Source organism: Telmatherina bonti (genome assembly GCF_933228915.1).
Source record: "Telmatherina bonti genome assembly, chromosome: 3".
NCBI classification, from domain to species: Eukaryota; Metazoa; Chordata; class Actinopteri; order Atheriniformes; family Telmatherinidae; genus Telmatherina; species Telmatherina bonti.
The window spans coordinates 25,003,661-25,028,469 of NC_136621.1; the positions used below are offsets into that span (position 1 = coordinate 25,003,661).

The following is a 24,809-nucleotide window of genomic DNA, read 5'->3' on the forward strand; positions in this document are numbered from 1 at the left end:
TCATGCCTCAAAAACACACCAGTCCCATCCATTCAGATCAAAAATTTTCTCAAAAATTGGTAACAAAGCTCAAATAGGAGGAGACAGCAGTTTCCCAGAATAGACTTCAACAGTGTTTCCGCTATATGTATTCAGCCGTGACAATTTGCTGCGACAAGGGCATCACCTGCTGCACCATGAACATTAACACAAAAACAGAAAAAGCCTAAAACAAATACATACACATGTATGTCTCAACTTATTGTTATTAGATTAAATCACTGTAATCTATGGTAAAGACCGCATCGGTTATGGAGAACAGAGGCGTCTTTTTTGTGTAATTATGTAGGTTTATATTCAATTATTTGTGTTTGCTAAGAGACCGACATCCGAACTGTTTGGTATTTTTGCAGTGCCTACATGCGAGGGAGACAGGGACCTTTTATTTACTTTTTCCACAGTGCCAGTGGAACCAGCTTTGAAAAACCATAAATGGGCTTGCTTCCAGGTCTTTGTAAAAACAGATGATTACTGCACCTCTCTCTAATCCACTGTCTGACAACAGTCTTCATTTGTGTCGACTCTAATATCTTTCCTGCAGATGAAACAACACAAAATCCCGCCTGTCTGAATAGCGTGCAATTATCAGTTTTTACCTGAAGGGTGCACGCTAAGCAGCACTCGACTTCCTGTCACAATATTTGAGTTTGTACACAAATCCTTCATGATCCTATTACCAGATATTATCACATGAAATCCGAAGTGCTGTTTCAGTTTTTGTTTTTTTCATTTTTGTTTTAAAAATAATAATGAAAAAAAATGTGTTCAAATAACTCTTTAAGACTTGATACTAATAATAAATTAATTATTTTGTTCCAAACTGAAAATGCTAAAAGGAGATTTTTGGTTTTAAAACCGTTTTATTTTAATCACATGACATGCCTGACTGATTTTTGACAGCTATGACAACTCTCTAATGAAAGGGATTATTTTCTTTAGTCTTTTGAACAAACTTTAACACCTTTTCCCCCAGTGGGAATAGTTTCTGCTATCCCAGTCACAACACTTAGATCATCACTTAGTGTACTCCTAATCCCATATCATGCTATGCAGAACTGGCTGTAGTCTCTGCTGCTTCACTGTTGCATGTGTAAATGTTTCAGCAAAGGATCTGTTTGCATATGCGGGATAGGTGTAGTGAGTAAGAGAGTGAGGGCAGCCTCGGTGCACCAGTGACTTGTCTTTCAGGCATTTATCTGTGGAGAAGTCAATGCAGAATGTTGATAGGAGAGATATGTGGCCTCTGACTCTTCGCCCTCCTACTCACAGATACATGCACACACAAATACACAGTCAGGCATGCATGCACACACGGTGGGTGAAAGCAGCATTGATTTGAAGAGGATACTCTTGCAGTGATTACTTAGTGCTTAACTTGTTTTTTCAAATGTATCTGCTCCCGTGAACACATATAAACACTATGACTGATGCAGAACAACAGCTTCCTACTCTCTCTTTTCCCATGTGTTTCAGGCACATGATGCATGTGTGGAATGACGGGCGAGATCTGTCCTTTACTCCAGATGGTTACCAGGCCAACCCCAAATTGGTTGTCATCGTCCTGAACAGTGAGAGGAAATGGGAGAAGGTGACAAATGAATATAGCATTTCTTTAGAGAAGAAGCAGCAAGGGAATTTAAATAAAAAGAAATGAAAGCACTTAATTAAGATGCCTGATTCAGATTTTCGTGGGTTTGTGCGCACACAGATGGGCCGATGGGAGAATGGGACATTGTCGTTGATGTTCCCAGTGTGGCCCAGGTATAACGCCTACGGGGATGAGGATGCCGATGAAAACCACCTCTCCATCGTCACACTGGAGGAGAAACCTTTTGTGATTGTCGACAATGTAGACATCCTGACGGGCACCTGCATGAGAAATTCCGTGCCCTGCCGTAAACATGTCAAGCTGTAAGTACCCACATTTTCACTGTGTCAGTAAACAAATTCGAGCAGATTTTTCTACCTACACACTATTTATGTCAAATCAAGAGCAATTTTTAAGTCCCACATGTTTAAAGTTATCTGGAGGTGAACTGGAGGTTTAACAGCAGGTGTGACAGACAATTATTTGTTCTTAGAAGACACAATGGCAACGTTTGATAAAGGTGAAGTGGTGTGGTATTTGTCGGTATAATCTTGGTTGACTCCACTGTAATCTCTAAATTTACATTTGTTTTGGATTTTCTTGAAACAGTGGAGTCACACCTTTCAAACTGGTCTCAATGTGTCTGACAACATAATTGTCAGTCAGCTGCTCTTTGCTCTTCCACTTTTCTTCTGCTCTGGGCCCACTCATTTTTATTTTATGTAACAGTGACTCATCGCTGGTTTGTTCTCGAGACTAATATCCAAATTTATGTAGCTTGCACTGTATAAAAGAACCTCATGGTTATTCTAATTTAGTTAGCATTAATTATAATTTCTTTCTGCGAGTATTAGCTCACTAATGACAACCTGTTCTTAATTTTGGTTTTGTACCACAGTGAATGCAAGTGTAACCCATTTTAATTTGTTTTACTTCTGATCTTAGCAACATGCTGCGTGTTTTGAATATTGCATTACCATTCATTTCAATAGCAAGTTACTTGTGTATTATTGTTTTCAGCATTAATTTATATACATTTATTCAGCTACATAACTACACAGAAACATGGCCAAAAATGTTTAATCATTATGAAAATCCCAACAGATTATTGGAAAACCAAAAATAACAAAGGAGTTCACATTAAAATTCCTTAAGTTTTGACTTGTTTGTGCGTTTTCGCTAAATTCATGCATCTGATTATGAGTAAGGACACTTTATATCCAAAAAGTCAAAAGTCACTGTCACTGAGAAGTCTTGATGTTTTTACAAAAATTCTTCTCTTGCTGTTATCCTACTTTATCATTGAGGGACCAAAGAGATTTTGTGACCACTTTCACATTTGGTCTGATCTCAGGTGTCCATGGATTATCATATTATTATTCCAGGCTGCTGGACCAAAGATGTGACGCATCCAGGTTTTAGAATTTGAAGAATCTGTTCAAAGCATCATCTGCTTTCTGCTTCACCTTTGTTCTGCTCAAATCAGTGTTGTTAAAACATAACTTCATATATTTTTTAGACTGGTCAAGCTACAAGCCAGTCATTCTCTTTGAGTTTGCCCCAGTGAAACAATATGGTGAAAGAAAAAGTATTTTTTCTTATGTTATAGAGACGACAAATATTCCTATCATAATCCCTTATTTGTAAAATATGTTTAGGTTCAATGACTTAGCTTTATATACAGCATTCAGATAGACACACTGACACATTGGCCAATCAGTGAACTGATGCTTAAAGGCAGTAATCAACAGATAAGATAATAAAGATATTATTTCCAGTTCCAGATACACAACCTAAAATCACACAGGGGAAAATGTGAAAGTTTCTTGCTTGATTAGAAGGTTTCAGATCTTCGTAGGCCTTTTTTGGTGCCCTGGGAACTTGTCTTTCAGTTGACTAGCAGCCACATTTTCTACCAAATCTAGATCAGTCCCCCTCCTTAAACCTTGTGTAAAAACACAACAACATAGAAAAACAAAGTAAAAATTTTGCTGCACCTTGAGACAGAAGGTTATATAGTATTTCATATGGTAATGCTGCCCAGTCTTTTTCATCACTCATCTTGACTCCTTACACTACAGTATTCTCTTTAGGAGCTTCACTTTTGCCTCTCTGTGTTGCCTCCCCTTGTTCCTCACCCCTGCTTTCTCCGCACATGCTGCCAGTGACTGTTCACATCAAATTCCAAATTCTGATCATGGCATTCAAGGCTCCTCGGGGAGCCGTGTGCCATATCTGCAGGGCTATGGTCTATCCACTCTCGTCAGCTTGGGCTCTGTTACAAGCGACCACTTAACCTGGCCTTGACTCCTCTCTCTGCTGCTCCTTAATAGTAAAATGTCCTCCCCACTCCCGCAGGATAGTGAAATAGCTTCTTAACTTCTGCTGTTTAAAAAAAAAAAAAAAAAAAAAAAAAAGCTTGCCCGAAATTTCTGCATTTTTGCACCTGCTTTTTAAAAGGAAATATACCTCCCATTTATTAACCTGGATGTTTCTGGTCTTCTGTTGTCTTTATCCAAAAAATATTTGAACACAGAAATAGTATTTGTTTTCAGCTCTTTTCATAGCAAATCATACAAAAGTTTATTCTTTCTTTCTTTTACAAATTCATACTAACTGAAATTGCTGCTCAAATTTATTTGATTCTAGAAATGTTATCTGTCTATAGCTTCTTTTTCCTCATCACCAACCCAGAGAATGTATTTTTGTCTCCTCTCCAACAATAGTAGGTGGTTGACATATATATATATATATATATATATATATATATATATATATATATATATATATATATATATATATATATATATATATATATATATATATATATATATATATATATTGATATATATATATATATTGATATATATATTGATATATATGGGCGCAAGGAAGGGAGCAATGAATACATCAACATTTAGTGAATGTCTCAGGCAAGGATACTTGGAGGAGACCAAATTAGAAGAACCATCATGGAAGGAAAAGCCCCAGCATGGAATGTACCACCGACAGATCGTTGACCTCTTTCAGTGTGAATTTTTGCTCCAATAATGTATAGTACATTTAAATGCTAAAAGCCTCTGCTGGATAAGAAAACTTTTTTCTTTTTTTTTTTTTTGTTTTGTTTCAAATCTTTATTAATGTCAACATTTTATCTTATATATAAGCTCACCTGTGTACAGGCAGCACAGCTGAGTAACTTCAAATTAAAGAGATTAACCCTATTTTTTTGTCACAAGTTCCTGTTGACAACACCCACAACACATATTGATACATAAATAGAATTCAAGTATCCTCCTTATGATGTACACTTACTATCGTAAGTTCAGTAAAACCCAGTATTTTAATCAACAATAGAAAATAGTTGCTTCGGAAAAGCATTCATGTTGGTAGCTTTGGATGAAAGTAGAAGACCTGTAACAAACTCCGTTACTGATGATTTGTTTTGTTTTACTGGTATCGGCCATGTTTTAAACTTTTTTTTTTAAATTTTTTCACTGATGAACAGCGAGAAGCTGCCACAAGAAGGAGATATATCATGGCAACCACTTAGGGGCACAAACAATTAAGATGACTGAGTCACCACTCATAGACGCTTTAACTTGTGACCTGACCCGTCAAGTGTTCCTCTCAAGCAATTCTAGCAGAAGTCAGTCATCATAAGCCAAGAACGCAACTCTCCTGTAGGCGCTCATTTACATTTTCTGTTAGTCAACCATTTTGCTTTTCAAATGGTTTAATTATTGTTGCTTTGACTCAGTCACTGAGGGGAAAGTCTGAAAAATAAATAGGTAATTTCTCCTATATTGCTTCAGTGACTTGAAACAGAAAACAGCCTAAATGTGGTCACAAATTGATGTCTGCTCGGTTCCAAAGTGAGCTGACAAATACTCTCACCACAAATAAAATTTGTGTGATCAAAGGATATAAGAGGGCCATAAAATGAGATCTTTCTTACAAATACCACGGCTCACTGGAAGTGAGGGATAGTCGTGGTTCTGCTTGAGGCTGCTCTACATGGGACAAACAAAACCAGACAAATGAGTATCAGTCATTCCTTCACTGTGTGGTATAATGCTATGGGTACCATTACAAATCATCTTTGGCAAGGTCAGCAGTGTGTGATTATACTGCTCTCCACAAATTCAACAGATTCACCTGTTTCAGGCTTTGGCTTTGTATAACTGCTGATCTGCACACTGACCTTCAGGTTATTGAAGGAAATAAGATGTGTGTTGAAATAGTGCAGCCAGCTGTTTGACCTTTTATTCAGCTGGTTGGATGAGGTACAGAGCATCCGCAGAATTCCCAACCACCGCTAGAGTCTTGGAATGAAAAATATTGATCATCTTCATTTGCCTGCCAGAAGTCCTGTTCTTAAATCCCACAGCAAATCTCCTGGATTTGCTGGTCAGGTGTGTATAACAGCGTTATGGAAACACAGCGCCAGCTCCAGACAGCTGACAGGAATGTGAAGCCATTCCTTAAAACCAGATCAAACTGTTGCTGCTCCATGAGGAAGTGGATTATGGTCATAATCCTGCCAGTGGAGGGCACCAAGATTCACCATCTACACTGTTGTGCTGCAACTTTCATCATTATTATTATTTTTTGTGAGTGTAATTGGCTTTGATTTGCACAAAATGTATTTGTCTGTTAACAGAAAATGTCCTTTTTAAAACAAACATGGCTTTGTCATGAAGTTTATTTTGAACATTTTGTAAACGATAGTTTTGTATTTTCTCAGTCTGTTCCGCACATCCAACCATAATTTAGCACATTTACGCTGTCACTAATCCCATTTGATTTGTACGTGTTTGTTGTTGCAAAAGTATGACATAAATCAAACAAATGTACTGTGTTGTTAAGTCTGTTGTCGCTGTGTGCACTTATGTGTAAATGTGTGTTTGCATTGTGGCATAAGGACACAGAGAGGGCTCAGCTGGGAAGAACTAATATATACAGTATGTGTGCAATCAAACACCTGAGGCACCGACTGTACATATAAAAACAATGTGCATACTGAATCACTTTCACACATACTAAGCTGTTCCATGGATACATTTGACTGCTCCTGAAGATCATTTAATCCTTTGATTTACCATATCTCTTACAGTCTTCTCTGAGTACTGTCAGTGCGAAACCCTCTGTTCATCATGAACTTTCTCATGAATTGGAGTCAGCTAAAATGGCAAGTGAAAAGGTCACAGAATTACTGTTGCAATCCATATATGCTACATCAAAGATGGCTGACATGGGAATGGAATTAAGTTTTCATGGAAATGCTTTTGGAAAAAGCTGGTAGGGTTTAATAGATTATGAGAATCATTTGATCCAACAATTCAGTTTTGCCCGCTCCTCCGAGATCCTTGGAGACGGCTGTCAGGAAAGTTAACTTAAACATCAGTTTCCATTCTCTCTGTCCTTTGTGTGTGGCTGCACTGTGTGTAGGTATTTTATGTTTTTAAGAAGAAGCTTCTTAAAGGCAGAGCAGAAAAAAGGGAAGTACACAGCAACGGGGGGAAAAAGAGAGAAACAAGACAAGGAAAGGACAGCTGATATTTTAATCATGTGGGTTGGTTGCTCTGTAACTATATTTAAAGGCTGGCAGCATCTGCTCCGCACCCTTGTGTTTTCATCTGGTTTGGTTTGCTGGCTCGAAGGGAGACACACACTCACTCACACTGTACGAGCTCTTTCTACCCTTCAGCAGAGTTTATTGTTACACTGCACTTTCATAATTCTAGTTTTACAGTTTGATTGAACCACCAGATGTGCTGCAAGCGGGCTCGTGCAGATACAGTCGCCCTCTACGCATTTGCATTCATTATACATCACCAAATTAGAAAAGAGAAAAGAATTTATTGTGTGCTTATATTTGTTTGTGTGACCTTCCATTGCAGTAACAGCACGTCAGGAGGTGCCTATATCAAACAGTGCTGTAAGGGTTTCTGCATTGACATTCTGAAGAAGATAGCCAGGAATGTCAAGTTCACCTATGACCTCTACTTGGTCACCAATGGAAAACATGGGAAGAAGATCAACAATGTGTGGAACGGCATGGTCGGAGAGGTAAAACACATCATTTTGTATGTCTGACTTTCTGTGGAGGCACTAATAATGGCTGTCCAACATAAACATTTATTGTAATCTGTTCATTTATATCCATGGTATAATTTTTTCGGCTGTTGCTTTTTCTCTCTTTTTTTTTTTCGTTCTACTGCATACAAAAACAACCCTGCAGAGCAAAGTGTCCCAGCACTTCATCAAATAATCACAAATTTACTGTAGCTTCTCATGTAAGAGGTAAAAAAAAAAATCCACATTTGAAAACTGGAGGAGGAACAGGATTATGTTTCACACAAAAATCTCTATGTTGGAATCTCGCCTTGACGCTAGTGTTTTTTAATTAAGTTTGAAATGTCTTTATATATGGTGGCTGCATCCGTGTGATTTAACTTGCTGTTTCATTGCCTTCTATTCCTCTCTGAATGACTGATACTCATACAGATTACAATCTACTTTTTTACATTGGCGATTAAGTGAAAACAGCATGGTTAAATTGAGAAAAACAGCATGGCTTGCAGTTAAACAGAGGCGTGTAATAACAGTATTATAACTCATATATCTTTTACCATTTTACCTGGATAACTTGTCTGGCTGTCCTGGATAAAGTCACAAAATGTGTTGCACACACAAACCAGACATTAAAGTGAAACATAAAACTTTAAAAAAAAAAAAAAAAAAAAAGGTGATAGGTGAGTTGTTGTTTTTTTTTCCATCAGCAAGATTTCAATTTCCTTCATGCATTTGTGCCAGTTCAGAACAAAATCATAATTTACAGACACAGTCCAGTTGAGTATGAATGTAGAAACATACTAAAAACACAAAGGTAGTAGATGGGTAAAGAGGCACAACACATTAGGGTAATAACAGGAACACAGGCACAGTCCATGAAGGCATGAACATAGGAATTCTGGGAGGTGTAGTGTCGGGACCGATGATCCCAAGGCAGGCATGACACATAGATGGGTAAAAAACTGCAATAAGATAGGACTGAAGGGAAGAACTCAGTGCATCACGGGATGTCTAGTTGAAGTCTACAGCAAAGACACTAAAAGAATAACTGATGAACTTGTTTTTCTGCATCAACCTGAGACAAGATATTCCTGATATTGGTGCTATTACGCAGGTGAAACAAGGCAGTCCTAGAAAAACCTGCTTTATACGCGAGTCAAAGAACAGATTCATGTATTAAAATAACTCCCATTTCCTAACTAAAGAACTACAAGTGAAGGTAACACCATACAGAGTAATTGTTTTAGCCCTTTTGGACTGATAGGCTTAAAGTTTCTGGCAATGTTGAATGCGCCGGTGGTCTTGACGGGATCGCAATCACGCGCAATGTGCAGCATAATGACAATCCCATCTGGTACCAGCGATACTGTCAAGGTCTAAAAGGGTTAAAGACTATTTCATTTTTTACTGTGAGAACAGCCTGATTTCAGCTGTGCAATTCTCCCTTTATTTATCTAAATGGAGTAGGTTTATGGTAAGAAGACTGGGCTGGACACTTTGCAACACCCTTTTCCTGTTTGTGCTACTCCTCAATTGCTTTTACTTGTAGCCTTTCTGTTTTTAATAGTTCCAATTCAGAAAATGGGAGAGATGTGGGACTAGCTCTAAATATCTCACCACTGATGATGATAATAAAGTAGCAATGATGTTGTTCTATCTCCTTGCAGAGAATAAAAGATCTGAAGGGTACAGACAGATGAAATATATCTGGCTTTGGCTACAACAACAGTACAAGTCTCATTCTGCATATTCATGCTAAATTTAGTTATAATACCTTTTTTAAAAATGCTACCTGACATTTGCAACCCAATTCTTCAATTCTGAACATCAATATTTAATTTTTAGCTATATTTTTTAATTTTCCATCAATATTTTAAAAAAACATTTATTATTTAAAAAAATTCATTAAATAAATATCTCTCCATGGTCTTTTAAGTGTACCATCATGGGCATGGGTCAGAAAGAAGCAGGATTCTTTCAGGCGTACTTTATCACTGTCCTTCATCTTTTTCTCGAAATAATTTATTTAATCAGATGAAATTAAAGCTAAATCCTGTCAGATTAAAATTGTTAAAGGTTAAAAGTGAAACATCTTAAAATGAATTATGGCAATAGGATCATAGATGATGGTAACATTTATAGGTGCAGATTTGAAATGGTTTTTACACACTGAAATCCCTATTTTTATTAGTAGACTGTCTGTCCGATACAGTATGTGTGTATATATATATATATATATATATATACATATATATATATATATATATATATATATATATATATATATATATATATATACAGTATATACATAATATGAGTGGAACTGTCCTCATTTCTGTGGTACACCTTCTGTGTTTGTGATATTTCATTTCCAACTAATATGAAAAACACATCAAGTGCCAGTGTAATCTACTCAGTAATGTACTTTCTGTTTGCCAGGTGGTGTACAAGAAGGCTGTGATGGCCGTGGGGTCACTGACCATCAACGAAGAGAGGTCAGAGGTCATTGACTTCTCCGTGCCCTTTGTCGAAACCGGCATCAGCGTCATGGTGTCACGTAGCAATGGAACCGTCTCTCCTTCTGCCTTCCTCGGTAAACCTGTTATTTTATATGGCTTCCTAAAACAAACGCCCTCCCACAGTAAACTTACATCTAGGGGCACAATAACAGGGAGGTGCTTTAATGTTGGCAAAAAACCTGAAATTAAAATGGAATATTTTATTCAGACAATACGTACTGGCCAAATTGCACTTGTACTCTGACTTTATCTTGGCCCCAACCCCCTTATCACATTAATATTTCTACCAGAGTGGAGGATGTGAAGCATGCCAGATGTTTCTTTTTAAAAGTCAACTCAGACAAAGGACTCTTGATATTTCCCTTTTCTCCTCTTCTTTGTACTCCTCTTCTCCAGTTGTTAGGAAGACTAGAAACTGAAATGCTCTTCTATGCTTGCCTAATGTCTTGTATTGTCATTGGAGCGAGGCATGGAGCGAGGGGGTGTATTGGACCATGCGTATGTCGGTCTCTGTGTATCAAGCCATGTGTCAGAATGCCTGTGTGTAAGGGAAATACATAAAAAATTATAATATTGCACTAATATATTGGGACATTTGTGTATTGCGTCAAGGATGTGTGGAGAATGGATGTGGTGTGGCCATGTTTATGTTAAGGGGTGAGTGCTTTGTGTGTGTACTTAATGTTAAAGCTTATGATGATGTGTGTGCGTAAGTGCGTGCATTGCGCTTGGGCGAGGGTATCAGTGACGGTTCAGTATCTCTCGCACTCATATTAGAGGCACCTCAGCGCACAATCTCTCAGGGTTGGCTAACCCTGGCAGTCACATACTTACACATACAGTGACACACACACATACACATACAATTTGTCTGGGTTCAACGTATCTGGCACTCATCCCACTCTCTGAACTGCTGCCCTGCTGCACACCAAACACAGACTCATACACACAAATAGATCACATACACATGCCCACAGCAGGGCACATCAGATCACTTGGAGTTTGATTCTTGTCTCTCCCACCCCTCCTCTGTCTCTCCCTCTTTCTCTCACCCTTTTTCTCTACCATCTCCCCTGCCTGAAGCCTCTCCCTCTCTCAGCTCTCGTCCAAGGGAATAATAAGAAATATGGAAATGTGCTCCGTCAAACTCTCCCGTAAACTCTCTCTCTCTCCTTCCTTCCCTCCCCTGTCACTCCACCTGACTTCTCCCTCTGAACCTTCTCCATCATCTTTTCCTCATTCTTATCTTCCTTTTGTCCACCCCTTCTTTTATTTCATGCATCTCCTACTCTTCCTGAATGTCTCTCCATCTCATGCACTTAATTTCACTTAAACTTTGTCTTTTCTTTCTTTCCTTCTTCTCAGAGCCCTTCAGCGCATCAGTTTGGGTGATGATGTTTGTGATGCTGCTCATTGTCACAGCCATCGCCGTCTTTCTCTTTGAGTTTATCAGTCCACTGGGCTTCAACCGCAACTTGGCCCAAGGCAAAGGTAGACTCACACAGACACAAAGAAATCAGAGAAATCGCACCAATCATTTCTCCCGGCAGCAAGAAGCACAAATCCAAGTTTTCCCTGAAGCAAATAAAGTGACCTATTATTGCTCTGACATCAGATAGATCAGGCAAAGTTGCACCATGTTACCATTCTCTTATAAAAAAAAAAACAGAAAAAGAAAACTATAATTTGAGGAGTCATTAAAAACGTGGAACTTTCCGCCTTGGTTATATTATTGATTATTAATGTTGTGGCCACATGGACTCAAAAAGCTCAGAAACAACTTGGTTATTTATTTTATATTTCACTTTTTTAGTATAGATTTTTCTGTTTATTTTTCCTGCTGCTCAATCAATGAGGAAGATGATCAAAAATATAAAAATGCATCCAGCAGGTTGTGCTGGTTAAAAGTTAGCGGTAGAGGAAGGGACACAGATGTGCCAGAAACTTTAATTCTCACAAGTTTATAAAAGTGCTTTAATCAATCCAAAAATAAGTGATAAAACTACTTGTGATTTCTCTTTGTCTACTGCTTCAGCAGATTGCCTCATAGCTTTGCCATTTGTCTAAATACAGGTTTAATTACTTCATTTGGATTGTTGCTTTTTATTTTTAATTTTTAAAAAAAAATCTTTTTGTTGTTGTGTTTTTGTTTTTGTTTTGCTCTTTGTTCCTACCTATGTAAATGTAGCAACAAGTGCTGCAAAATGTGTGTGCACATAAAAATTGAAGCCAGTATTACTATCACATTATTTACAATGCCACCTTCTGGCCCTATTACATTAAATAGCCTCTCTCTTCCAACTCCACATTATTCCCCCATTATTCATTACTAATTACATAACAAATACTTCCAGTTTAAAAAATACATGACTCCCTCAAGCTGAATCATAAATCTCTCAATTTAATTTACTTTTGCAGAGTTTTTGTGCTTGAAAACAATGTTGTATATTTGATTATTTGCATACACAAACAGACAACTTCTGTACTGAACAATTTAATCATATTTTAAACAATACAGTCACAATAAACAGTAAAAGAAGATGGATATAGACACTATTAAATCATGTGTGTTTCCAACACATTTATTATTATCATTATTATTATTATTATTATTATTATTATTATTATTATTATTATTATTATTATTATTATTATTATCATCTCCTGTGACAACTGAGGTAGATCTGATTTAAACTTGCATGAAAAATAAATTGCCTCTCAATTCTAAGATTTGACATGTCAGGAAATAATAATTAAAACAGCAATGTTATTTGGTCCTTACTGGATCAATTAGGTATATACAACCTTGAATAAACAACCACATATGATATTATATTTCATATAATTTTTTGTTTAATTTGAGAATACTAAACCGAAATGCAGAATTAGTGTGTTAAAAACTAAGGACATCAGTGGTTCAATAGCCTATAAAATTCCCTGTAGCAGCAATAGCTTTGGGGATTTTTACTGAGGCTTTACAACCTAAACTGATTGGCAGCAACAAAATGTCTTCTTTAAGTCTTAAACTTTGACAGCTCTCGTGGTACAACAGCTTTAAAAGAGACGGACACACAATGACACTGTGTGTCACCCATATTTACTTATTTCCTGATTTTTTATTTATTTTTTTTTTTTAATCATTTTTATTATTTGTTGATTTTTTTTTATCATGGATAAGAAATTTTCATCCCAACTAAGTAATATTATATTGCATACAGCTAATAAAACAGAACAAAACAGGGGGGTTGGGGTGAAATGCGCTACCCTTTTAATGCCTAAATCACTATATTGCCCAAAGTCTTTGCTCATCAACTTTTATATGCATAAGAACTTAAGTGGCATCCCACTCTTAATCCATAGGGTTTAATATGATGTCAGCCCACCCTCCAAGTTTTCTGGAAAACCTCGCCAAAATGTTCAGAAGTGCTTATGGGAATTCTTGAACATTCTTCCAGAAGCCCATTTGTGAGGTTGAACAAGAAGGCCAGGCTTGCAGTCTCCACCCTAACTCATCATTAACCCTTTATGGAGCCAGTGACTATTTTTGATCACTTTGTTTTCTTTCATATTCAGCATGAAACATTTTTTATTTGTTAATGTAACAACAGAATGGAGGTCTTGGTACATACCAGAAAGACAATCTTAGGTTAAAATTTCTAATTTCAAGGTATTCCATTGAGTTCCCTATAAAGCATGAAGGTGTTCTATCTTGTTGAAGTCAGGGCCCTGTGCTGGCCAGTCAAGTTCTTACACCCCAGACCAGCTCATCCAGGTTTTTTGTACCTTGCTTTGTGTCTTGGTGTGCTGTCATGTTGGAACTGGAATGAACCATTCCCAAACTATTCCCATAAAGTTAGAAATATGGAATTGTCCAAAATCTCTTAGTATGCTGAAACATTCAAAGTTCCTTTCACTGGAACTAAGGTCCCAAACCCAGCTGCCGAAGGAAAACCCCACACCATAACCCCCCTTCCATCAAACTTCACACTTGGCACAATACAGTCAAACAAGTACCGTTGTCCTGGCAACTGCCAAATGGAAAAACATGATTTGTCCCTCCAGAGAACACGTTTCCACTGCACTAGAGTCCAGCAGTAGGTTTCACATCACTGCATCCAACACATTGCAGTTGGTGATGTAGGGCTCGGATTCAGCAGCTCAGCCATGGAAAGCCAACCATGGAGCTGTCTAGGCACTGTTGTGGAGCTAATCTAAAGACCACATGAAGTTCAGAGGTCTGTAACAATTGAAAGTTGTCAACCTCGGCACACTATGCCCCTCAGCATCCACTGACCCCGCTCTGTCATTTTACTTGGTTATCACTTTGTGGCTTAGCTGCTGTTGTCTTTAATTGCTTCAGTTTTGTTCTAATACAGCCGATAGTTAACTGTGAAGTATTTAGTAAAAAGGCCATTTCATGACTGGGCTTGTTACACAGGTAGCATCCTATCACGGTCCCATGGTGGAAATCACTGAACTCCTGAGAGCGACTCATTCTTTCAGAAATATTTGTAGAAGCAGTCTGCATGCCTACCTGTTTGATCTTATAAACCTGTAGCCTTGGAAGTGATTGGAACACCTGACATCTATTATTTGGATGGATGAGTAAATACTTTTGGTAATCTAGTGTATGTCAGAATTATGGTAGTGGAAAAGATATCCTTTAAGGGGGCAGAAGTTACAAAAAGGACCAATTTCAGACACAAAGCAGAGAAGAGAATAGAAAAATACACAGGTTGGACTAAAACTGTAAGAAACAAAAGAGAGGCTTGGCTTACCTTCTCAGACAATGGGAGCAGTCAGACTTTCACAGCTTCGCTTCACAGATCAAACACGGGTTTAAATTTCAAGTTTAATATTAACGTTGAATTAATATTGAAAACATACCTGTTTCCTAATTCACTCATACTGGAACATCCTAATTTAGACAAACAATTAAACAACAAATAAAAACATTGTACGTATTGACCACAATTTATGTATCACCAAAACAGCCAGTTTTACACAGGTAGCAGTTTGAATGAATTATTCAAGCAGAATGAAATAAGATGATCAACTACAAAAAAAAAAAAAAAAAAAAAAAAAAGGGCTCTAGAGCTTGGCACCTTTTTAAAGTTTTGAAGCAGATCTAAAATAATGTGAAAAGGTAAGAAATGTAGGAGATCTCTGGCAACTGTCAATTGCCAACTATAAAGATAGGAGTGTGGGCTCCAAATGCCAGCAGGAGCTGATTTTTAAGGTTGTTTTGGGGGGAAGAGAATGTCGTCTCAAAGTAAAAAAATCACACACCTCTGCCAGATGTCAGAGTGACTCTTGATTCTTGGGTGGTAGGATGCATCAAGGTTCGAGCAGAGAACTGGTCATGAATGGTTCAATATAGACTACAGATTTGTGGGAAAAGTGTGAGTCTCACTGTCACTGTCCCTTAAGTGAACTCAAACTCTTTTACTCCAGCAAATAATTTTTTTTCTCCTTAGGGATCAACTAATCCTTTAGTCACTTCCAACTGTGAAGTGTGTTGATCAATAAAATCCCAAAGCATAGCTTTTTAGGTGTGACTTTGTTGCTGGACCCTTTTGTCACAACCGATTTATAAATAATTCAGATCAACAAACCGAAGGCAACTTTTATAATGGGTGTTCACGCCTGCTGATGATCAATTAACAAAGTGTATTTGATGATCATCTCATTGCTGCTTACCCTCTTTATTCAGAAGGAAACAGTAAATGTGTCTTTTACAGGCTTTTCCACAAACTGCTTCTGCATTTTGACTAAGTTTTTGTTTTTGTTTAATGACAAATTGCCAGTGAATGTAATGGCATTGTGTTGTGCATTTGAGGTGCATTTACATTATTTGACCTGGTGAGTTTTAGATTAATTTTTATTTTGTCCTGATACATAAAACCTTGGAAACAGAATGGGATGTGCTTTGTTTTCCACCTGACTGTACAGCTCGCAGAAAGAGCATATGCCCATACTGCCAACTCCATCATGACAAATGTACACCCAACAACAACTTAGGCTGCGTTATAATTTTTTAACTCAGAATGAGACAAAAATGAAAATAAATATAACTGGTTCATGAACTGATTTTAACTGATGTTAGAAATCAGGTTAGAAGTTGTCATGGACTTCTTTCCTTTGGAATAGTTCCTGCAGCTATAGTAGCCATCTTCTCCTGGTTATAAGTAAAATTGCAAGAATTGCAATGAAGCACTTCTGGATTTACTTTTCAGATCAAGATGTGATACATACATTTTTTGCAGTTTATAGGCAGAAATTAAGGGGTAGAATTTACATTTGATTTCACAAACTCAGCCAAATGCTTCCTAATCTGTTTCATCTTTTTCTTTTATTGCTTGCACTGCCCATGTGCTGCTCACTCAGACCCACATGGTCCATCATTTACCATCGGTAAGGCCATATGGTTGCTGTGGGGTCTCGTGTTCAACAACTCTGTGCCGGTGCAGAACCCGAAAGGCACCACCAGTAAATTCATAGTATCTGTTTGGGCCTTCTTTGCTGTAATCTTCCTGGCCTCCTACACTGCCAATCTGGCTGCCTTCATGATCCAGGAAGAGTTTGTGGACCAAGTCACTGGACTGTCTGACAAGAAGGTAGGATTAGACATATATGAACACACACATGCACACACACACATTCACACAGAAAACTAAATGCATTCACAGCCAGGGTTGCTCTTGTAATGGATGCCAGGCCTGCGGCCAGACAAGACTCTCTGGGGAGTGCCCTTGGGCTTCACAGCCCAAATCCACTGGCCGTAGCTGTCACCTCAGTAGCACTGCCAGCGCAGCAGACCTACAGACGCACATGCATGCACACACATACATACGCACACATGCACACAGCCTGCATAGATCAAAGGCGTGTGTGTTTGTATTTAGATATGTGTGTGTGTGTGTGTGTGTGTGTGTGTAGTTTGCAGAGCCTGGCAGTGTCAGCAGAACCTCGGCCAGTCTTACACTACACTGGACACACAATGATGATGACTGATGAGTTCACTCCACTGTCTCTCCGTTTTCCTCTCTCCTCTGTCTCTTCTTGTCACTATTCCCTCATCCTCTTCCTATGTGTTCCTCCTTCACTTTCACATTTTTGTCCCTGCTCCTACTTCCCCCTTTTTTTTTCCTCTGTCTTCCTTTTTTTCTTACTGCTATCTGAAAATCCTTTTTTTTTTTATCTTTTGCTGTTGAGGTTTTTTTTTCCGACTTTATTTGTTTCTTCGCCCCTCCATCCCTCCTGTCACATGTTGTTAGTTGCCTCTTTAAACAATTGGCATCTCTGTTTCATTCATTATTTTTCCCCCTGCAGTTCCAAAGCCCATACTCCTATTCTCCTCCATTTCGTTTCGGAACGGTTCCCAACGGCAGCACTGAGCGCAACATCAGGAAGAACTATCCAGATATGCATCAGTACATGACTAAATACCACCAGAGTGGCGTCCAGGATGCGCTGGTCAGCCTCAAGACAGGGTAATGTAAACTTGTCAAGCCAACTCACATCAAATCAGGATTTATTATACCTAAAGGGGCAATCCTGTTTGCAAACAGCACATATGCTTAAGAACATGTGAAAACAAACAAAGTAAGACATTGCATCACACTAGAACCCAACCCCACGGGGCTTAGCATTAGTTTGTACTAAAATGCTGCAGTAGCTGAGCTGAGTGTTTTTGCAGCTGACAGCAAAATGCACACACTGTTTGCAAGTGCTCATTATCGAGTCTTGTTGCTGCTGGAAAGAGGAAGCTGCCAAAACAGGGAGAGTGTAATTTGCTCCTAAGTTTGCTACCTTTTATTCTTCTTCCTGAACCCTCATAGACGGATGGTTGTAGTGCATTTATTTGTTTGCTTTGATCTTTAGGATACTTTCTCCAAACGCAATTTAACTTTGTTGCATTTTATGCCACTGCATTAATCACGTTAGTGTTCCAGCATAACTAATGTATAAGGTTTGTTTCCAAGATTTCATATATTAAGCTTGTTTATGCAACATTTAAACTGTTTTATGAAAGTTTTCAGCAGAATCATCAATATTTAACCAACAGAGAAAAAACAAATAATTATTTTGACTGAAGAAAGTAAAGCCACTTTTTCTGTGACTCAGGATAAACAGTTTAAATTCTTTCTGTAACTAAATTAATCGATATTGTCATCAAATTTTGTACATAATGAAATAAATGAAAGATAGTTTAAAAATGATCTTTGCAGTAACAAAATTCAAACTGTTGCAACACCATGTGTTCATTAAGTATATTCCCTTTGGCAAACAGTTCAGTTTAAAGCATTTTACATTCATGCATACATAACTAACACAGGGGGCTGCAGGGCATATTCATTCCATTATATAAAACTATTTTTCCCATAATGAAGTTTTTATAAAATATCGATCCACCTCATGCAGTAAAGGTTTAAAGCAAATCCTAAATTTTGTGTTAACCACATATTTCACATCTCAAGACTCCCATGTAAAATATAAATTTTCATGTCCAAACTTTGAACGCAGCTCATTGTGACAGAATGATGTCAAAACTTGCAATAAAAAGAAAGCATAGCTATCTTGACAAGCACTCACACTGGACAGAAGTCTTGATCTATATCCATTGTCAAATCAGTTCTAAGGTGAAGCTTCTAAACCTGCTGTTTGTAGAAGTAAACAACACTGTTACTGTTATTATTTCTATCTATAACAAGCTCATAGGCTATAGCTTCATCAGTGAAGACTGTTGGTCCAATTTTACTTTTATTTTACAAACACTGAAAGAGAACTATTCATACAATCCCAACTCCAATGAAGTTGGGATGTTGAGTAAAATGTAAATAAAAGGAAAGGAATTGGGGTTATACAATACACATTATTGCTTTTTTCTATATGGATAAACTCTCATGCATTAAAGAAGACTGAGCTTTTTTAGATTTCACTAAGCAATATCAAGGCTTGGAATTGGAAAAATATGTGATTAAAAAAAAAAATAATTGATCCATTTTCTACATTATTATTTCACATCTGAAAGTATTTACTTGGATTTTGTGTGTTCAGAGTTGTCCTCACAGAGCCAAAAAGTAGAAGATCAGGCCTCAGTTTTTGTATTAAACTTGAACTGTATCCTTTCCTTACAGAAAGCTGGATGCTTTTATCTATGATGCTGCAGTCTTAAACTACATGGCAGGCAGAGATGATGGCTGTAAGCTGGTAACCATTGGAAGTGGTTACATCTTTGCCACCACAGGTTATGGTATTGCCCTACAGAAAGGATCCTACTGGAAACGGCTCGTTGATCTGGCCATACTGAGCATCATTGGAGATGGTAAGGCCTTCAGACAAATTTACAAGCTGTAATGTCAGTTATTCACATTTTTAATGTGTTAGTTAATGTAGGCATATCGTCTGAAAGGTTGTGCTCAGCTTTCTCCTCATTTCCCCTCATCCCTACCCCCTGTTTGAAAGATATCAGTTTAGCTAGTCTTAACACACCATTTCATCATCATTACTCTGTGTGGGTTACTCTGTGTGTGTGTGTGTGTGCCCACTATGTCCTGTTATGTTTACTCCTCCAGATTGTTCTGAATAATAAGCTGTGAGAGGGTGTGAATGGAAGAAAGAGAATGAACCAGGCAGAAATCAAACTGCTGAAACCACTTAAGTGCTTTGCTTCACACCCAGCTTTTTTATTCAGGGCAGACACCAACATGCCCAAACACACTGATAATAATGGCTCCCATCTTTCCTTATCACTCTATCACCATCAATTGATCCCTGCTACTCGTACAACCGCTTTTTTCACACAACCTCCTGTTTCCTTTCCATTACAAGCTATTTACCACCCCACCTTCCTTCTCCCCTCGAAATAATATAGCCTCTTTTCCAGTACCTCGTTTTTCCTACCAGTGTCCCTTCATTCTTTTTATCCTTCCATCCTTAGGTTTCTTTTCCTCAATCCTCACACATTTTTTTTCCAGCTCTTAAATCCAGTCTGCCTTTTCAACAGGTGAGATGGAGGAGCTGGAGGCACAGTGGCTTACTGGGATCTGCCACAATGAGAAGAACGAGGTGATGTCCAGCCAGCTGGATATTGACAACATGGCAGGAGTCTTTTACATGTTGGCAACAGCCATGGGTCTCTCCATCCTCACCTTCATTTCTGAGCACCTTTTCTACTGGAGACTGAGGTACTGCTTCACTGGTGTCTGCTCTGGAAGGCCAGGACTGCTCTTCACAATCAGCAGGGTAAGAATATGAGCATATTTAATAGCCCATTTTGAACTCTGGAACGTTTCTCAGGAGCTTAGCTTGTATTTTTTTCACAGCATCCAGCAGGTAGGGTTTTTCTCCATTCACTGATCAAACGCAGTATGGAGCAACCTCTTTAAAGCACTGATTCACAGTAGGGATGCCATTCTGCCTGATTTTTAGCTACAATATTAGTGTCGACCAAAACCGGTCATCATAATATTGTCATCACAATACTGTTAGAGAAGGTGAAATAGATATTATTTTCCTGAAAATAAAGATGCAGAATGGACTTTTTTGTTGTTGTGGAATCATATGAAAGGGGCCCAAAAACTTGTGTGATTGCTACTGAAATCATTAATATATTTATTTGTGTGGACATTGTTAATTCATATGTCTGAAACAGACACAACTGTCATCGTTAAGATACAGAGGAATTGGTGTGTGTGTGTGTGTGTGTGTGTGTGTGTGTGTGTGTGTGTGTGTGTGATAAAAAGCCTAAAGAGGGAGATGGTGTGATTATAGGGTCCAACCGAGGCAGAAATGAACTTGCTGCTGTGCGTGTGGACTGCAGGATAGAGGAATCAAACTGATAAGAGGATGAGAACATGGACAGACACTCACAAAAATACACACAAGGCTCTGTTTCTCTCTGCTCACACACACACTCCAACAAGTAGGCTTCACAAAGGAAAATGGTTATACACAGATGGGCACTTAAATACACATATAAAACTAAATATATATTCAAAACATAAATGGACACACCCAGACAGACATTCTTTAAAACTTTTTTATTCACATGTCATGTTGTGAAGGGCTTTTATTCCAGACTAGCAGCATTTCACACATCAAGGGATTTACAAAAAGAAAGTGTGATGTGTGTGTGTGTGTGTGTGTGTGTGTGTGTGAGTGTGTGTGTGTGTTGTGTGAGCCCATGCAGTTAGAGTAACGATGCTGGAGGTTAAGTGGCTGTAAGAAGAACATCTTCTTGCAATCAAAGGCCCCCTTCAGTGACATCATCACCTAAATTTAATTTTGAAGACACTTCTGAAGGCAGTTCATCTAAAGAAGTGCTGATTATCTCTTTTAGCCACATTACAAAACAAAATGAGGTTAAAGTTGGCAGTAAATGCACTTGAGAAAGCACACAGAGGTCTCTCCAAATTTATCTTGCAAGGAAATTAGTCTTGTGCATGTCTGAACTTTTTGGATGAAGTCACTGGGTTGTGAATTACATGTACTCCTCTATTATCACTCTTTTTTTGTGCCGTTGCTTTCCCTCGTATAATTTCCTTTTTTTTTTTTATTTCCTTAATTTCCTCTCCTCTTATCCTCTTAGGGTATATGGAGCTGTATCCATGGGGTTCACATAGATATGAAGAAGAAGGCACCTGAATTGGACTTTAGTCCTCAAGCAAACATGCTGCACCTCCTCAAGTCTGCCAAGTCCATTGCTCTGTCTTCTCCCAAACGCAATACTGTCCTCTTGCAGCCTAGCATCCTCGACATGATGTCGGGGAAAGGTATTGTATTGTTTTACAGATAGTACACGATACACTTTGTATTTATGTAAAATTTACATAAAAATGATTTCATGAGACTATATTGTTCACATATGCTGAGACTTGTATTTTCTTTGCATCTATTCAGGTGATGCTGGTCTCCTTGTAGTGGTTACCAGTCTGTAATCAGACTGACTGCCATGTACAAGCACAGCTTGTAATTAGAAAAGCATTAGACAGTACACACTGTACTCCAAGGCAATGGATAATGTATCAGCTAACAGATTAAGCATCCATCCAAACATCCATCTATTATATCTGTTGTCTGATGAGCATCTCCTCTTGTCTCCTAGGTAACTCACTCCATAGTCTGCCTCAGAAGGGTCCTAGTCTCTATAGCAACGCTGCAGGTGCACAGAGTTTCCTGTCATTGTCCGGGCGACACAAAAACCTCCTTAACAATGCTGCACCATTTCCAGGGCAACAAAAACCCCCAGCTCACCAGACCAGCCCCAACAAACCCCAGTTGTCAATCACCAATGACAACGGCAAGGCCCGCCTCCCAGGGCCTGCGTGTGCTGCATCAAAGCCGCGAGCCCTGTGGAAGAAAAGCGTGGAGACACTGAAGACCCAGCCAACTGTCGTGTCACCAGGTCCTAGCCCTGCCCCAGCATCGGGGAATGGGCCTCCGGCAATGAAAAGCCAGCGATATCTGCCTGAAGAGCCGCAACACTCTGATATATCGGAGGGTTCCAGTCGGCCGCCATCACACAAAGATTCTGACTCCATGGCAGCGAGGGGCGGATTTAAGCCAATCAATCAGCTAAGAAAAAGAGGTGGAGGTGGCGGAGGTGGGGGTGGTGGAGGATCCAAGATCTACTCCATTGACTCTGACCAGGCCAGCCTCCAATCTGCTCCTTTGTACCAGAGAGACAGCCAAGGGGGAGGTGATGACCACAATTACCCTCCTGATCAATTTCCACCTGACAATACATACTCACATACACACTCTCACCAATCAGATGCACCCATCTTGCAGCTGAATGCCAGCCTCCTACACCACAGTCACAGTGCTGAGGCTGACCTACACTCCCTGAAGGACAAGAAATACAGTACCTACACACACAGCAGGTAGAGTATCAAGTATTATGTACCCAGAAACATGCCTTTCAGGGGCCTTGGTTGTGTCTTTGTGCATAATTAGTGTCATCCTCTCTCTCTGAACAGTGTGAAAGACAAGTCCGGGGGTTCATTCGATGCTTCAGGTACAGGACCGGGGACACAAAGTGCCAGGCCTGGCCACTGTCGCACTTGTCTGACCAAGCTTAGCGGTTACTCCGGACTCTACACTGTTCGCTCGCCACAAGCTCGCTGTGACGCCTGCGCCCACTTAGGAAACCTGTACGACATCAGTGAAGACCATTTGCACTCACACTACTCCCACACACATACTCACCCACACAGTGGGGACATGTTTACACACTATCTTCCCCAGAGCGAGCTGGGCCTCGTGGGTGAAGGGGACGGGCTTGTCAGTCACTTCGAGCCCACGCCCTCCTCTCCGTCTCCTCTTCCCACTTCCTCATCTGCCCAGCACCTCCAGCTGAGTCGTCAGCCCTCCTACGAGAACATGCTTCCGGACGGTATTCCTGAACGGCAAACACAGTCTCACTCTCACCTGCGGGGCCTGAGCCTGCCAGACAGAGACCGGGAGAGGGAGCTGTCCTTGGATGAGGGGGCCTATGCCAATGTTCTCACAATGCGCTCCGATCGTCCATTCAGCAGCCGCAGCCCCCCTTCTCCATCCCCCTCCCACCACCACAGTCTGGATGCCCCAATGCCTCTGCCAAGGCGCTCAAAGAGTCTGTTGCCTGATCGTCCCTCACACAACCCATTCCTGCAGTCAGCCCCTGGCACAGCACAACAAGATCCCGCCTCCCAGGCTGCCACACGCATGCCACAGAGAAGTTCCACCCACGAGCTCTATAAGCAGCGAATGCCGCTGACACTTACCCTCAGTAACCATGGCAGCCATCACATCAACCAGCATGGCAGCCATGTCGACCAACAGGTGTTCTACCCTCAGCAGGAGCCTCCTATGGTGGCCTACATGGTCCCACCTGCTGCCTCTCAACCAATGAGCTATGTGACAGCGCCGCGAGCCTCGAGCGCAGGCGGCAACCGGCCCCGGCTGTACCGCCGTATGCCCAGCATCGAATCTGATGTCTGAGAGTCGCAAATAACACACTTAACTATCACTGAAACACACTAACACACAAGCATGCAAGAGGGAGGTGTGTGTGATCGGACCAGGCAGCTCTGATTCTAAGCACAGATACAGGAACACATGCAAAACACACACACGGGTGAAAGACGGAAGAGTATGCTCTGGACTAAAAGGTTACCAGTGATACAGAGTAAATAAATCATTGTGTCTTTATTACAATTGCTATAGGGCAGGGATGGGGCCACAGGGACACCTGGAAGCACAGTTCAAAATGAGTAGTGGTACTGTGTGTGAGTGTCAGTGTGTGTACTAGCCTCAAGCTGTGGGCAACGAGGCACAAACTGACAATACGTCTTACAAGGCAGATGGAAGTCCTGGTGGAATAAGAGGGACACTGTACACGGAGTCTAACACCAACAGTGGGGTCTGACGGAGGACATGACAGAGTGTTTGGAAAAAGAGCCAACCTGTCCCGCCCCTCACCAGCCTCTTGGAGATTAAAGGGGTCACAGAGAATCCCCTTTTTTTCTGAGATTACACGCAAACACACATACACAAATTTCACCTGAACATCCCCCCACCCCCCCTATATTTGCCCTCTC

General features: G+C 39.7%; 1 protein-coding gene across 1 annotated transcript in view; it reads left to right on the forward strand.

Moving 5' to 3' along the window:
* Positions 1 to 24,210, forward strand: part of grin2ab (glutamate receptor, ionotropic, N-methyl D-aspartate 2A, b) — a gene marked incomplete at its 3' end in the record, with an annotated part of 103,425 nt that extends 79,215 nt beyond the window's left edge. The window contains exons 9-20 of the mRNA XM_079261435.1: positions 1,513 to 1,627; positions 1,748 to 1,950; positions 7,531 to 7,699; positions 10,145 to 10,298; positions 11,590 to 11,715; positions 16,612 to 16,841; positions 17,557 to 17,717; positions 19,365 to 19,552; positions 20,234 to 20,472; positions 21,818 to 22,001; positions 22,334 to 23,111; positions 23,208 to 24,210. Coding sequence (XP_079117561.1) covers positions 1,513 to 1,627; positions 1,748 to 1,950; positions 7,531 to 7,699; positions 10,145 to 10,298; positions 11,590 to 11,715; positions 16,612 to 16,841; positions 17,557 to 17,717; positions 19,365 to 19,552; positions 20,234 to 20,472; positions 21,818 to 22,001; positions 22,334 to 23,111; positions 23,208 to 24,210 — 3,550 coding nt within the window. The remainder of the gene's footprint in view (positions 1 to 1,512; positions 1,628 to 1,747; positions 1,951 to 7,530; positions 7,700 to 10,144; positions 10,299 to 11,589; positions 11,716 to 16,611; positions 16,842 to 17,556; positions 17,718 to 19,364; positions 19,553 to 20,233; positions 20,473 to 21,817; positions 22,002 to 22,333; positions 23,112 to 23,207) is intronic.
* Between the last annotated feature and the right edge of the window lie 599 nt (positions 24,211 to 24,809).